The sequence below is a fragment of the Budorcas taxicolor genome, chromosome 2, assembly GCF_023091745.1.
Source record: "Budorcas taxicolor isolate Tak-1 chromosome 2, Takin1.1, whole genome shotgun sequence".
Taxonomy (NCBI): Eukaryota; Metazoa; Chordata; class Mammalia; order Artiodactyla; family Bovidae; genus Budorcas; species Budorcas taxicolor.
The window spans coordinates 162,890,360-162,907,270 of record NC_068911.1 but is presented as its reverse complement, the minus strand read 5'-3'; the positions used below and the strand labels follow the sequence as shown (position 1 = coordinate 162,907,270).

General features: G+C 38.7%; 1 protein-coding gene across 1 annotated transcript in view; it reads right to left on the bottom strand.

The window, feature by feature from the left end:
- Window positions 1-16,911, bottom strand: part of LOC128070785 (nuclear body protein SP140-like) — an 81,534-nt gene that overhangs the window by 15,204 nt on the left and 49,419 nt on the right. Inside the window, exons 14-16 of the mRNA XM_052663955.1 lie at window positions 16,351-16,404; window positions 5,221-5,283; window positions 3,431-3,517 (exon numbers count right to left, since the gene is read on the bottom strand). Coding sequence (XP_052519915.1) covers window positions 3,431-3,517; window positions 5,221-5,283; window positions 16,351-16,404 — 204 coding nt within the window. The remainder of the gene's footprint in view (window positions 1-3,430; window positions 3,518-5,220; window positions 5,284-16,350; window positions 16,405-16,911) is intronic.

Genomic DNA, 16,911 nt, shown 5'->3' with positions numbered 1-16,911 from the left:
GAAGAGTGCTAACCAAGAGTCCTCCAAAACCCTGATTTCACACAGTAACTAAGAATGGACTCAGTAAATATTGCAGCAGAGAATGTCCTGCCATTTACAAGTTAATTGGCTGTGGATATGTATCTCAAAGTTTGCTATCATTCACATGTGCTTTATTTTCTGAGGTAGGAAGATAAATTCATTTCCTTCTTTCTGAGTTCAGTGCCCACCATCCAATGACCACCATCTGGTGGGAAGGGTAATTCAGACTCTAGGAAGAAATATTTTCCAGACTACTCCTTCCTAACTGCTATAAACTCTAAGTAGATTATGAGCATATATCAGACCAGCAAAGTAAAAAGACTCTTTCCTTCAATCAAACCCAAAGTGGATCCAATGGTTGGTAGAATAATCTTACTTTCTGGCTTACTTACTGGTCTTAAGACTAAACAGTTACTGAGAAGATTTTCAATTCCTCAAGATCAAAATGGCCCTATGGGACAAATCTTGATGATTAGACCTTATCAGAAGGTCTACAACTTACAACAACCTTGAAAGTGGTCATCCTGTTGTTATTTAACAGGGTCATATGAGCTCAAGGAAGAGGCCTACAGAGATTTATAAACTTATGTAAGAAAGTATTGGGTTGGCTGAAAAAGTTCATCTGGGTTGTAAATGTACAGAAAACCTTGAATGAGCTTTTTGGCCAATCCAATAGAAGAAAAGTAATAGCCGTGGGCCAGGGAGAACCACTAAAAAGGTAGAAATGCGGTTCTTAAAGAGGTGGACTAATCTTTTGACTTCCTCTTACTTTTTCCCTCTGGAAGGTGGGTCCACCACACAGCGGAAGGCCATCCAGCCAGGTATGGCTCTCAAGGCTCTCCTCACCTCTTCGCTCACCCAAGATGCCAAAGAAAGAAAGAAAGAAAGAAAGAAAGTGAAGCTGCTCAGTTGTGTCCAACTCTTTGTGACCTCATGGTCTGTAGCCTGCCAGTCTCCTTCATCCACGGGATTTTCCAGGCAAGAATACTGAAGTGGGTTGCCATTTCCTCCTCCAGGGCATCTTCCTGACCCAGGGATCGACCCTGGGTCTCCCTCATTGCAGGCAGACTCTGTACTGTCTGAGCCGCCAGGGAAGCCCTTAAGATGCCAAAGTGGTAGAATGCTCTAGAAAACCAGGATATTTCTGGCCCTCTTTCTCATTCCTCCCTCCTCTTCTAAAGGTCCATGCTCACAGCCCAGTGAGAAGAGATCCAGGTATCTTATCCTTGCCTTTTCTGTATTCCGGCTCAGCTTGGCACTAAAGCTCTAATCGCAACCTTGGATAGTCCAGCAACTGTAGAGCTCTTTCTTTCTGTCTGTCGCTCACTGGTTATGCCGTTCCTGGATAATGGGTGTGTTGTAGTTGTATGTGTGTGTGTGTGTGTGTGTGTGTGTGTGCGTGTGCATGTGCGTGTGCGTGTGTGTGTGTGTGTGTGTGTGTAAGTCGCTTCAGTCAAGTCCTGTTCTTTGTGACCCTATGTACTGTAGCCCACCAGGCTCCTCTGTCCATGGGATTGTCCAGGCAAGAATACTGGAGTGGGTTGCCATGCTCTCCTCCAGGGGATTCCCCAGCTAGGGATCGAACCCAAGTCTTATGTCTCCTGCATTGGAAAGTGGATTTTTTACCACTCGCACCAGCAGAGAAGCCATCAAATCCGTATCTGTAAGGAGAACAATAAAATACACTGCACTCCAGTCTAGTTTTTGGAGCTTCTAGTCAAAGGAAATTCTGAGCTTAAAACCCACTGCTTCATAATATAGCACTATTGTATTTTACTTTCAAAATGGATTGGCTTATCAAGGCAGGATTTAGCTATTTCTATGTCCCCAGGGTATAGTACCCATTTAATAACACTGAAGCTCTATAACAAACCCTAATACATATTATAGCAGTTGGGTTATAATCTAGGTCTATAGCCATACCACTCTGAACACATCTGATCTTACCTAATCTTGGAAGCTAAACACGGTCAGGCCTGGTTAGTACTTGGATATGAGATTATAATCTAAGGTTATTTTTTTTAATTATTTATGGTTGGTATTGGCTTCCTTGGTGGCTCAGTGGTAAAGAATCTGCTTGCAATGAACGAGATGTGGGTTCAATTCCTGGGCTGGGAAGATCCCCTGGAGAAGGAAATGGCAACCCACTCCAATATTGCTGCCTGGAAATCCCATGGACAGAGGAGCCTGGCAGCCTACATCCATGTGGTTGCCAAAGAGCTGGACAGGACTTAGAGACTAAATGGCAACCAACCAAGTGGTTGGTATTAACCTCTAGAAGAAAATGTGACAATTTTAAATTTAATACTGTTTTCTCAAAATCTTAGTAGTACTAAGTCCCAAAAGTTGAGAACAAATCACTAAGTGCCAAAAAGTATGACCAAGTGCCCCAGCCTGTTCAGGACTAAGGGGTACCCAAGATGTGGGACTTAAAGTGGCAGAACTTGGAAGGTCCTCAGCAAACAGGGTTGAGTTGGTCTCCCTACTTCCAAGCAGGAAGATGCCCACATCTGAAGGCAATGGACTGAACCAGCAGGTGACATCCAAAGTTTCGGTGGAACAGGTTATGGAGGTACTAAATCTGCCTTCATATACAGACTATGTTTCTTTCCCAAAACTTCAAGCTCATGGCCTGACCTCATCTCTTCCCTCACCACCAAGTTGATGAGGGCATCTCATGGAGAAAAGAGCTAGTGATTGTGGGCTTTTCTCCACAGTGTCAACTCACAGCTGTGCCTGCCAGGTAAGATGCTACCACATCGGATCTCTCCTCTCTCATCCACTTTCCCAAGCCTGAATGACTCAGACTAGCAGTTCCTGAGCGGGAACAGAGCCGAGCGAGAGTGGGAAAAGACTGCAGTTATGCTGCCTCTTCATAGGTATTTCAGACCAAGCTTACTCAGGAGGAAAGAGCGGAGGTGCTTTGAATTGGAGAAAAAGCTAGTCTTAATACCAGGCTAGAACGGACCCTCAGTAACTGGAAAAGACTCTTATTCCTGTGAAAAGGGAACACAAAAGCTCTATGACCTGCTCCCAAATAGGAAAAACTTATCGAATAGAAGATTGATTTGAAAGGGCAATGAAAGAATGAACTTGCTTTCTACTTATAATTTATAAAGTCTAACCATTTTAATAAACCAAAGACGAAGACAAAGGAATTTTTGTGAAAACAGATTAAACTCAGAGGAGAAAAATTTAGATCCTGGGCAGATAAGAGCTATGATATAAATACAAACAATTTATAAAGTTGGCTTCAAATGGGTTTGCTTTCTAGATTTCATGGCAGTCAAATTGACTGGTAAGGTTGACTAGGAAAAAAAAAATGTGTGGTGGAGGATCTGTGTTCCTCAAAAGCATAGCAAAATTTCTATTGATCCTTCAGGGCAAAATAGAAATGTCACAGTCTTACTCCTGATCTTGGCAGGGTCCTGCAGACTCAGTTTCACCTTCTTTCCACTTGGGGCCGGTTGGCCAGCAGCTTTGCTGTTGTCTAGGGCTAGGCAGGGGAAAATACAGAGTTATACAAAAAACAGCTGACATGTGAGATGAAAAGCAAGTGAGAAATATGAGAGAGAGTATAAGACAGTAGGGAAAATGCCAATTAGGAGCCAGAAACCCATGAAACTCCGTTTAACTCTGTCTCTTCCTCCATAACACATGTGAAGGTCAAGTGTTACAGTTTTTCAAAAGTGTTCTATAAGTTGTATATTACAAGCTACCATAACTTATGGCTGTCTAATTGTAAAAATACATTAAAACGTATCAATCTACCATTGACCATGTGTTGAAAACAAAAAGTTCAATTCAGAAGTATCCAAAAAGAAAAGCAATGGGTACTGGTTTTAATTCTGAATCCCCCTGAACTGTGCACTCAGATAAGAAAGAAAGTTATGGCATGGGATCTCAAGCAGGTGTCAGAGCATTTTCTGTTTATGAGGGATGAGTTTTAAATTGTGTACAAGATTTCACTACCCTTAGGGGAAATGTGGTTTAGAATTGATCTGTGGACACAAAGACCTAAATGAAAATGTTAAAAGGATTAAATACAAATATTAAGTGTTTTGAAAATAAATCATTCTTAAAATGGATGCAACCACTTTTTTTTTTCTTTTTGAACAATATTATACACATTCACTAATAGGGCAGCCATGGAAATTGGCAAGAACATAAGATATATAGATTGGTGACAAATAATAAATTTTCACTGGACTCTAAAATCTTACATAGATCTACTGACTCAAATATTGGAAATCAGGGACTTCCCTGGCAGTCCAGTAGTTAAGACTGCAGGCTTATAATGCAGTGGGTGTGGGTTTGATCCCTGGTCAGGGGAGCAAGATCCCATACGACACAGGGTGTGGCCAAAAAAAGCCCTGGAAATCATGCGGGAAATGAAGTCTAGTCCTCATTGTCTAGAGGAAGAGTGTCCCTTAAACTGCTACTAAAATAAATAAGATTTCATGGGTCTGATGAGAAGTAATACATATACATTACTGAAAACTCAGAAAATAAAAATTGCTTGAAATATCACCATCTGGAGAAGGCCACCGTTACCTTGTTCAAAGATATCCTGTTAGACCTTTCTTTTTGCATATTTTGCTGTTTAAATAACACTTCCATTACAATAGTTGAACACGTTTAATATTTTGAATTTATACATATAACTTTAAAAAACATAAAAATATAAACATCACCTATATTGCAACGACTACTGCATATGTTCTTCTGGATGTACTGACATTAATTTTTCCATGTATCTATATCTGTATCTCCCTCTATATATAGATTGATAAATATGTATAAATAAGGGTCTATAGAGGTATAAAAACACATAATGCTCACACACATATTTAACACACACACGCTTGCACACACATGCACATATAGTCTGCTTTGTTCATTTAGGCTTCTTTGGAACATCTCTCCAAATTAATAATATTTTCTTGACCTAGGAAAGAAGCCATATATTGAGGAGAGCAGTGACTGTACTATTTAGCTCTGTACTACTGCACACATGAAATATAAACTGTTTTGTTGAAGCCAACGTATATGGCAGTTTCTTTGTTACAGCGTCTTGGCCTGTATCCTAACTGACACATTAGCTAGAAAACGATTATTGTCCTCAAGAAACTGAAGGCTTCAAGAATACAGTAAGCAGTGCCTTACGAACTAAACAGGTAGGACCACTTCACTGCTTACCTTTTCGATATACATTTCTCCTCTTTGCTTTTACTCTTGTCCAGGAATGCCCTTTCTTTTTTCCTTAAAAAAATTATAAAGTTAATTACTTAGAGCTGTAAATATAATTTTCAAAAACTTATATATCAGTAATTTTCAAGTATTTTTTCAGACATTAGTTCACAAGACTGGGGCAAACTTCTTAACTACCAGTGTACCAGTGTGAGGTTGATTCTGAGCTATATTTTACTCTGGGAGACTCTAGAAGATGACCCTCTTTTGGAAAATTTTTTTTAAAAATTAGAAAATAAACTCTCACTGATGACTTAGACTGAATGATTATTGCTGTGGTTATATACAAATTCATTCCCTTTTCAAGTATTTTCATGTAAATTCAAATGTGCACATGGATAATATACTGTGCCCAACTCAGGAGGCATTCTCAACTTTGATGTGGAGTTGCCATTAAATAATCTCTGTACTCTTGCAGTAGTAATAAAACCCTCTCACTTATATTTAATATAATGCCTGAGTGACTATAATGCCCAGGGGCCTGATCTGCCTGGTGGTCCAGTGGCTAAGACTCCATGCTCCCAGTGCAGGGGACCTGGGTTTGACCCTTGGTCAGGGAACTAGATGTCACAACTAAAGACCACGCACACCGCAATGAAGATCGAAGATCCCGAGAGCCACAACTAAGGCCTAATGCAGCCAAATGAATAAATACTTAAAAAAATACAGCACCTGAAATTCCCAGAGGAAATTAAGGAACCACACTGGGTTTTGTGTTGGGTTTTGCTTTCCCCTGAGAGATATGAAAATGTGTGAACGTGAGACCATTGGTGCTGGGCAAGTAGCTCAGTCCTGACTTACAAGGCAGGAAGGACCAAAAAGCCTTGCTCTTCAAATGGAAATGGTATATTCAGGAATGCTGGAGTTCAACCCCACTCCTGGGCATATACCCAGAAAGACAAAAACTCTAACTCAAAAAGACACATGCACCCCAATGTTCTTAGCAGCACTATTTATAATAGCCAAAACATGAAAGCGACATAAGTGTGCATCGAGAGATGAATGGATTAAGAAGTGATATATATATACATATATAGTAATATATATAGATATAATGGAATACTACTTATCCATAACAAAGAATGAAATAATGACACTTGGCAGCAACATGGATGGACTAGAGATGGTCATATTAAGTGTAGTAAGTCAGAGAAAGACAAATATCATGTGCTATCACTTATATGTGGAATCTAAAAAAACTGATACAAATAAAACAGAAATATACTCATAGACACAAACAAACTTATGGTTACTTATGGGATTAACAGATACTAGTATATACAAAATAGATAAACAGGAAGGATTTACTGTATAGCACAGGGAACTATACTCAACATCTATAATGGAAAAGAATATATATATATATTTCAGATTCTTATTATCTGAAATATTTATTTATAACTGAATCACTTTGCTGTATACCTGAAACTAACACAATACTGTAAATCAACTATAATCAATTAAAGGAAAGAATGCAGGGGCTTTGCCAGAAGCACCTCGGCTTTGTACTCTACTTCACAGCCTAAAGCAAATCTCTGCCTCGCTGGGGTCTTCAGTTCCCCAGGACTCCCCGGAGGCCTGGTGCCCTGGCGTGTGGCTCAGCTGATAACCGAAATGCACTGGGCAGCTGTCTCAGAGCCAGGTTGGCAGAACCTAAGCGGCTGTGGTCACTCCTCTGCTGGAGGAAATAGGATGATTCGGCTCCCCCACATGAGCTACATGCTTGGTGCGCCATGTGGAGAACTACAGACGCTGGCAGAGTAGGAACACCAGTCTCTGGGCTAGTGATGGTGGAAATGAGCTGCGGCGTGACTGACCTGCCCAGGCCCCTCAGGGAAATGCCCAGATGCCTGATCTCTACCAGCGGAGGCTGACCCCGTGATTCTGACGCCAGCGTTATGGCTGACGGTCAGGCTCATGACTCCTGCTAGAAGCTGACCCATTTGTTTCACATGATAGGAGCCACATAGCAAGGGGTTTTGCCTCTGCCTGCTCTTGGCCGATTCTGGCCACACCACTGTGGCCCTACAAATTCAAGGGTATCGAGCCCGGCTCCCTGGACCACTGCACTCTGATAAAGATGTGCTGTGTGTCAAAAAATCTCTATACTGCACTGACTCTCTGGCCCACATCCATCATCTCCTCCTGTCCACACACCTCTATAGGCTCTTTGGTTACTGAAGGCAGCTGTCCTCTGAAAGGGCTCAACTCCTTCCTGGATAATGATCAGGACAAAGGTGCTGAGGGATTAATGCTGTTAAACAGGTCAGTTCTGAAAACTCAGGATTCTTTTCCAACACTCCAGAGCATAATGCCTCATTCTGTCCCCAGTGAGCCTTGAAGGCACAGCTTGGGAGTGCCCAAGGGGTTCAGATTCAGTTCTGGTTATGTTTTGTGAAAGTGCCTTTAACCCGTTTGTATCTGACTCTTCTGAATGAAAGGTCTGAGAGGGGAATAAGAAATGATTGGGGAAAAACATGTGAAGGCCCAGCCACTAGAATGGTAGAGATTTTGTGTCAGTGAAAAGGAAAACTCCAGGCATAAACTCTAGAAGGTACTGGGGATGGAGGACCACTAACAAGATCTATCTTTCAGGATCTCCCTGAATCCCTCGCAGAAGAAAGGCCGGGACAGCTCTCCCACCACACAGACACTCAATCTGCCATGCTGCACCAGATACAAGAAAAAGGGCTGGCCCCAGCGTCTGCACAGCCCATGCAGAATCCCTCCAGACAACACCCCTATTCCCACTCAGTCATTCGATGATGGGGGGTCGAGAATGAACACCATCTGGTTGGCATCATGAACAAAGAGGACAGATCAGAAGGACGGTCCTCAGGAAGCGACCACCCTCCAAATCAAGGCCTCAACACAATGAACAGAACTGGAAACTATAAAGCTTACAGTTGGCCAGGGCCCACGCTGGAGACACTGTCCACCTTCCTCCTGGCTGATATATGCCCTTTTAGGGGACCTCAACCTCTTTAAATATTTCCCTTCCAGGTACACCATGTGTACCCTTGGAATTGTACTTCTTGTATGAAAGCCAGGCATTCACCTGCCTCCCCCATTTAAATAGAGAGAATTATACTTCAGAGGTGGTCATTAGAGACCCAAGGCATTTGTGGTTTACGAAACTCGTTAAATGCAGCAGGAACTAAATTGGACGGACTTAGTCCTAGCCTACATTGGTTGGATTAATCTCCTTGGGGAAATTTGCCAGAATCTGATGGGTAAGATGGGGCCTCCCCAGTGGCTCAGTGGTAAAGAATCTGTTTGCAATGCAGGAGTCACAGGAGTCGTAAGTTCGATCCCTGGGTTGCGAAGATCCCCTGGAGAAGGGCATGGCAACCCACTCTAGGACTCTTGCCTGGAGGATCCCATGGACAGAGGAGCCTGGCGGGCTACTGTCCATGGGGTCGCAAAGAGTCTGACACGACTGAAGCAACTTAGCACGCACATACCCATGATGTGTGAGGTGAATTTGTTACGGGAGTGGGGATTCTCTGTGGTACTTCCACACACCTCAGAGTCTTTCCAAGGATGTTTGAACAGCTTTGCAAGCTAGAGATAATGTAGAGATAATTGTACTTCCAGGTCAGAGAGCAGATTTGTTTCCTGACCGATATAAAACAGAGAACGCCTCCCTCCTTAGAGGTATTCCAAGATAGTAAACTTTGCTTCAACTCCAGCTAATAAGATAATGTCTCCCTCTTGCATAAGTTCTGTACAGTTTTGCTAGTAGCCCCTTTCTAAGGTTAGACAGCACCACTGGTTCAATGGACATGAATCTGAGCAAACTCCAAGAGATAGTGGAGGACAGAGGAGCCTGGGATGCTACAGCCCATGGGGTCGCAAAGAGTCAGACACAGCTTAGCGACTGCACAACAACAACCCCTTCCACGGCTGGGGTATTCTTCAGCTTGGGCACAGCCTGTGTGTGCCATACTACTAACCCCTCAGTGGGTTTAGGGAGATGAAAAAAACTGATGCACCTATTCTGTATCTTAGCAATTTCATTGATAGGAATTTATACAAGAGTCATAAAGACATAGAGCCGCTGAAAGATTTCTACAACAGTGTTCACGTCAGCTTTTTCATATTAGCCCAAAACTGGAAACACTAGTGATCTCCATCAGAAGGAGAGAGTACACACAAAATATGGTATAGTCATACAATGTAACTTACTTTGTCACAAACTGATACAAACTACTGATACATTCAACAATATGGCTAAATCTCAAAAACACTCTGCTGAGTGGAATAGACTTATACCAAAAGAGAATATGCTCCAAAATCACATAACATGTTGATGTATGGCAGAAACCAGCAAACTATTATGAAGCAAATATCTTGCAACAAAAAATTTTCTTTAAAAAAGAAGACAAAATAAGACGATGGGTCCTAGTGCAAAATATTTCTGCCTTCATGCATGCTAATATCTGAAATGCTACCACTGCATTTTAGCCTTTGTGAAAAACATCACACCACCCCTAAAGTCTTTTGGCGGGGGGGACAAAATATCCTGGAAACAATAAAACATTGTAACAAAAAAAAAGTTTTAAAGCAAGCCAAATTATCATCTTCAAAAAAAGAAAAAAAAAAAAAAGAAGAATGGTTGTCGCTGATGAGTAAGGAGTAAGGATATCCCAGAAAGAGCTTAAGGGTTGTTTCCAGGGTGATGGCCATGTTCTGTATCCTGATAAGGATTTGGATAATATGGGAGAACTGAATCTATTAAAACTCATCAATGGTACACTTAGTATTTGTACATTTTATTATACACTTTATTTCAAAAGAAAAAAAATAAAGAACTGCAAATAAATATGGAACTCTGGTTAATGATGTACATATTAAAGTATTTGGGGGAAAGAGTACTGACATCTGTATCTTTGAAATGTTTCAAACTTGAAGATGGCTTAGTGGATATATAGGAAATGGATAGATTGAAAGAAATGTGATAAAGCAAGAACAGTACAAGATCAATTGTGAATCTATATTAAAGTATTCTGGTGTATACTATAAAAATTTCCCAAGTTTTCTCTAAATTTAAATTTTCCATGATTCCGTGTTGGAGAAAGAACTTTTAGAGAGAAAGCACAGGTTATTTACCAAGAAATGACAATCACAATAAGAGAAATTTTTATCAGTCACAAAACAGATTCTGGAAGACAAGGTAGTAAACACTTAATTGTACTGATGAAAAATAAATGTCAACCTAGAATTGTTAACTTCATGAAAAAAATTCTATTAAAATAAAGACAAATTTGCACATACAACGCTTGAAAAATTTACCACTTATAGGGCTTCCCTGAAAGCTCACTTGGTAAAGAATTCCCCTGCAATGCAGGAGTCCCTGATTCAATTCCTGGGTTGGAAGATCCTCTGGAGAAGGGAAAGGCTACCCACTCCAGTATTCTGGCCTGGAAAATTCCACGGACTGCACAGTCCATGGGGTCATAAAGAGTCAGACACGACTGAGCAACTTTCACTTTCACAGACCATTCACTAAAACTAAATGACTTATTTCAACTAGACAAAAAGCAAAATCAAAGAAAAGAAACAGTGATGAGTACATAAAATGATTTTTAAGTGGTTAAGTAGATGTCAAGTACATAAAATGATTCTTAAGTGTTTAAGTAGATGTCAACTGCAAAAATCATAAGTTTCCAAATTATAATTAAAAGAAAATTTAAAATAAAATGTTAAATAATAGCTAAATAGTAGAGATGGATGGTCAGTCTTCAGCGAATCCAGGCTACGATCCTTGTCATCTTTGGGGGATGGGGCATGGTCAAAAAGATTACAGAAATTTCATCTCTAGTCTCTAAACCAGCAGAGAAAAAAAGTGGAATATAGAATTCTATCTCAATCCATTTGAGTGTAGGAAAGAGACACAAAAACACAGAAAAATAAAAATGAACAGTGATATACAAGTCGACATATATCAGGAATCAGAACAAATGTAAACAAATAACATTTAACTATTACACAGTTAGGATTTTAAAAAAGATCAGAGAAGATTAGAAGAAGCTAAGTGTTGTTAAAAGAGGCATAAAACAAAGCTGCAAAAATGGGCTTAAAGTAAAAGAAGTAAAAAGCATCAACAAGTATAAAACATTTAAGTTTACATTACACTATCAGCACCCAGAAAAAGAGATTTTAATATCAAAAGCATTAGTAGGGATAAGAGAAACACTGTATAACAATAAATAGAAAGAATTCATGAAGTTATACAGTCATGAATACCCTCAAAATATTTAAAGTATAACAATAGAATAGTGAGGAGTCAAATACACAGACAGTCATGTGGGAGAGTTTACCACACTTAAATACAAACCTGACGGAACAAATATAGCCTAATTTAGAAGATGCAAGAATTAAACAACAAAGTCATACTTAATAAAGACTGTGTAAATGGGAAGAAACCAGACCCCAACAAATAGTTCAAATATAATTTTTAAGTGGCACAGAACATTCACAAAGATTGACCATAAATTAGGATGCAAAGGAAACTTCAATAAATTCTACAGACTTGATGAGGTCAGTCTGTTAAAACCCAGTCATACCTTAACAGTGATAAATGCTATTATATGAAATTATAGGTCAATAAAGCTGACTAGGAAAGTAAAAATTGGCAAGATCTATTTACAAAAGCTCAAACTTTGTTGAAGAACATAAAAGATGACCTGAATAAGTGAAGAGCTCATGCTTCTTGTAAAAACCTCAAATCTACCCAAACTAAGCTCCAAATTCAATATTTTTTCAAAGTTCCAATGCAGTTGTGGAGGTGTAGGGAGGAAATCTTGACTGATTCTAAAATTTATGCACAATGAGTGAGCCAGATTTACCAGACTTCTGAAATCCCCTTTTCTGTTGCTTCTCACTTTATTTGTTACTTTTCTCTTTGAAAAAAAAAAAAAAAAATATATATATATATATATATATATATATATATATCAAGTAGGAATAGAAAATTTTACTTTTAAATATTATAATTAAACCAACTTGGTACCACATTAAAACTAAATAGACCAGTATCTCAGAGTAGAATCAGACACAGATCCATGAATACAGGAAAAGATGCAAAAGGGCATTCAAATCATGAAGGAAATAGTGTTGGCATCCACTGGCACATGAAAAGATGTTCAACATCACTGATCTTCAGAGAAATGCAAATCAAAACCACCTTGCACCTATCAGAATGGCTTTCATCAGAAAGAACACAAATAGCAAGGTGAGCAAAAGCATGGAGAAAAGGGAAACATCACATGCTATTATAAGAATGCAAGCTGGTATAGCCCCTGTGGAAGACAATACGGGGTTTTTCAGAAAACTAAGCATAGAATTATCATATGACACAGCAGCCCCACTCCTGAATGCATAGACAAAAAACACAAAAACACTCATTTGAAAAGATACGTGTACCCTAATATTCACAGCAGCATTTTTATAATTGCCAAGAAATGGAAGCAATGTAAGTGTCCATCAAGAGACGAATGGGAAAAGGAGATGTGGTAGATAGATAGATACAGATAGACACACATGGAATATTACTCAGCCATAAAAAAGATTTTTCCATCTGTGTCAACATGGATGGATTTGAAGAGAATGGTGGGCTGCCGTCTATGGGGTCGCACAAAGTCGGACATGACTGAAGTGACTTAGCAACAGCAGTAGCAGCAGCACGCTAAGTGAAATAAGTCAGATAGAGAAAGGCAAATACTATATGATATAACTTCTATCTGGAACCTTAAAAATACAACAAACTAGTGAATGTAACAAAAATGAAGCAGACTCACAGATACAGAGAATAAACTAATGCTTACCAGTGAGGAGAAGTAAGAGGGGAGGGGCAAATTAGGGGCAGAGAATTAAGAGGTATAAACTACTAGGTATACAATAAGCTATAAGCATATATTGTACATCATGGGGAATATAGCAAATATTTTATAATAACCATAAATGGAGTATAACCTTCAAAATTATATACCTATAACATATAATATTGTACATTAGCATATTTCAATTTTTTAAAAAGTCGGTGTTATTCCTTGTAATTACTATTTCACATCACACACAAAGAGGTGAGTCTTTTGTGAATAATAGATTTAAACATTTAAAAGTATTAAGTACTTCAAATATTTTAGAAGCATATATAAGTATTTTTAAAATTTCAAGTTGGAAAACATCTTTGTATGTTGTAAACAAAACCTAGAAGTCATAAAGGAAAATCTTGATAGATCTTACTACATAAAATGTCAAATTTCTCTAGGACAAAATATGTTATAAATAAACCTAAGAGAATAACATCAAATGAAATAAAATACTAACAGTATACATAGGCAAAGTTTAATGTATATATAAATATTCCTATGTTTTTTCAGTATGGTTTAAAAAAAAGATAGCAATACTGGCAAGGCATACACACTATCCACTTTTAGAAGAAGGAAAACAAATAACTGATAAAATGCTCAACCACAATAAAAATGAGAGCAATGCAAATTAAAGCAGAATAAAATAAAACTTTTTACAGTTAAGTTGGTAAAATGTTAAATGTTTATAATCTCTTGTGCATGACATTCTGATTTAAAGTAAGGGAAATATAACAATGTAAATAGATTTATGATATAATGTGTTAGTGTAAGATGTAAATATCTCAAAACATGCATAGAAAAATCTGGGAAGATACACATCAATCAAAATTTATATGGATCACATATTTAAAAATTTTGAAAACAGCAAGATTTGAAGAACTATAAATTGCTATTTTGAGAGTCCCTAGGACTGCAAGGAGATCCAACCAGTCCATTCTGAAGGAGATCAGCCCTGGGATTTCTTTGGAAGGAATGATGCTAAAGCTGCAACTCCAGTACTTTGGCCACCTCATGCGAAGAGTTGACTCATTGGAAAAGACTCTGATGCTGGGAGGGATTGGGGGCAGGAGGAGAAGGAGACAACAGAGTATGAGATGGCTGGATGGCATCACTGACTCAATGGACGTGAGTCTGAGTGAACTCTAGCAGTTGGTGATGGACAGGGAGGCCTGGCGTGCTGTGATTCATGGGGTCGCAAAGAGTCGGACACGACTGAGCGACTGAACTGAACTGAACCTAATGATATAAAGGTGAAACTCAGGATTTTTGTTTGTTTCTGTTTTGTCTTATGAAAAGTATTAGTTCTCTATTGTTACTATTATAAATTACCAGAAACTTCTTGGCTTAAAGAAACGCAATGTGTTATCTTGCAGTTTGGAAGATCAGGAATCAGACACAAGTCTCACTGAGCTAAAATCAAGGCATCTAGAGGCTTTGTTTCTTTCTGGAAGCTGTAGGGGATATTTGATTTCTTTACATTTTCAAGCTTCTGAAGGCTGCCCCCATTTCTTGGCTCATTGCTCCCTGCCTTATTCTCTGAAGCCATCCACACTGTATCTCCTTGATCATTATTCTATAGTCACATATCCCTCTCTCCATAGCAGGAAAAGTTTTCTGATTTTAAGGATCCATGAGACTTGATTGAGGCCACCCAGATAATCTAGAAAAATCTCCCCATGTCAAAATCTTTACCTTAATCACACCACCAGTGTCTTTTCTGCCAGGTAAAGTAACAGATTACAGGCTCTAAGGACTAGAACAAGGACATCTCTGTTTCTGTTGGTGTAAATGTCTTAAGAATCTTCTATATCTCCCATATGTCATGAGAATGTCATCCATTAGATGAGAGTCTCCTCCACAAACCTTTCTTGTAGACTCACATATCCATTTTTCACTTCTGCTGAGATGGCTGAGGGTATCTATGGGTCACAAACTTAATCTCTTTGAAGAACAATTTGTGTGACTTAATACTTTGATGTTTCACTACTTCTGGGACATTCGCAAAAAGTTATATAGTGACACTCTTGGTTGTCACCGCAGAGCATGTTTTCCTGACAGTGACTCTCCTAACTTTAGCATTTTGCAATCTGAATAGGCTAAAAAAATTTTAAATCATCAAGTTCTGATTCCTTTTGTTTAGCAGCTCTTCCCTTGACTTACCTCTTTCCTTTTGCAGTTTACTCTAAGCAGCAACATGAAACCAGCTGCACCTTTATCATAGTAATTAGGAATCTCCTTAGCTATATATCCAAAAAATTCTGCTTTCCACATAACTGCAGGACTTAATTTTGCTGAGCTTTCTGCCACTAATGTATCCCTTTTCATTTTCAAAAACATTTTCCTTATTTCCTTCATGACACCTTTAGCCTCCATATTGCTACTAACAGCTTTTTCATAATGATTTATATATTCTCCAAAATGACATAGATTTTTCCTACCATGCTCTTCACTTCCAAGTCCTCACAAGCAGTCTTCAGCACCACATTTCTACTAACTGTTCAAGGCAATCTAGACATTTTTTATTGTTCTATTTAAAATTCTTATTACCCAAATTCCCTCTGCCCATTGCCCAAATTCAAAGCCATTTCCACCTTTTTAGGAATGAATTTTGGCTGCATCCCACTTCCAATAACCAAAATCCATATTACTCTTTAATTGGTACCATAGCAAATGACCACAAATTTAGTGGCTTAAAACAGTTCATTATCTTATAGTTATGCTGGTTAGAAGTCTGACAAGGGTCACTCTGGGCTAAAATCAAGGTTTCAGTAGGGCTTCACTCCTGTCTGGAGGCTGTAGAGGGAAATCTCTTTCCTTTCCTTTCTCACTTTCTGTTAACAGAAGCCGTCAATATTCCTTATTCTTTCCTTTCATCTGCAAAGCTAGCAATATTGCATCTCTCTGTGACTATCTTCCATAATCACTTCCTCTTCTCTTCACAGTCAGGAACAGTTCTTCATATTTTAAGGCCCACTTGATGACACTGAGTGCACCCAGAAACCATTATCTTAATCTTAATCATATGTATAAAATCCCTTTTGCCATGTAAGATAACAGAGTACAGGTTCCAGAGACTAGGATATAGACACCTTTATGGGGTTTTCATATTATTAACACATTATTATAAATAATAATAATAATGAAACAGGCATTAAAGACTCATTTTAATATCAAAAGCAAATAAAATTGCATGCGTTCTTACTTCTTCTCCTCTTGGGTTTTCTCACAGCAGAGTTGTTCCCAAGATCCGCCGTATCTAGAAAAAAACACATGGTGTGGAAACAAAAATAAATAAATAAAAGTTACAAATCTTAAGATGATTCATACTGCAGAAGGCTTGAATTTATGAAGATGTTTGGGTTATCATCTCTCTTTATCATAAAGGAATCAACCCTACTGAATTGAGATATGGGAGCCCCGGACCTTGGGTCTTCCATTATTTCTTAATGGGACTTTGAAAAACATTCTTCAATATCTATCAATTTCAGTTTACTCAGGGATATTTGTCGAGTCCTTAAGAATTTTGTTAGGATGAAATAAGACCTTATATGCAAAAGTGAATAGTATCACTATATAAACAAGTGACGTGCTGGAGAACATTTATCAAACATATGTGCTGGGTTAAGAATAGTTGATCTGAAGTCTTTCCTTCTGACAGTTAAGTGGCAGGAGTAGCTATCTTTTGAGACCCTTCTAAGATTGTGACAAAATGACACTATTACCTACTAATGGACATACACTTGCCTTTCTTGGGTGACAGGGA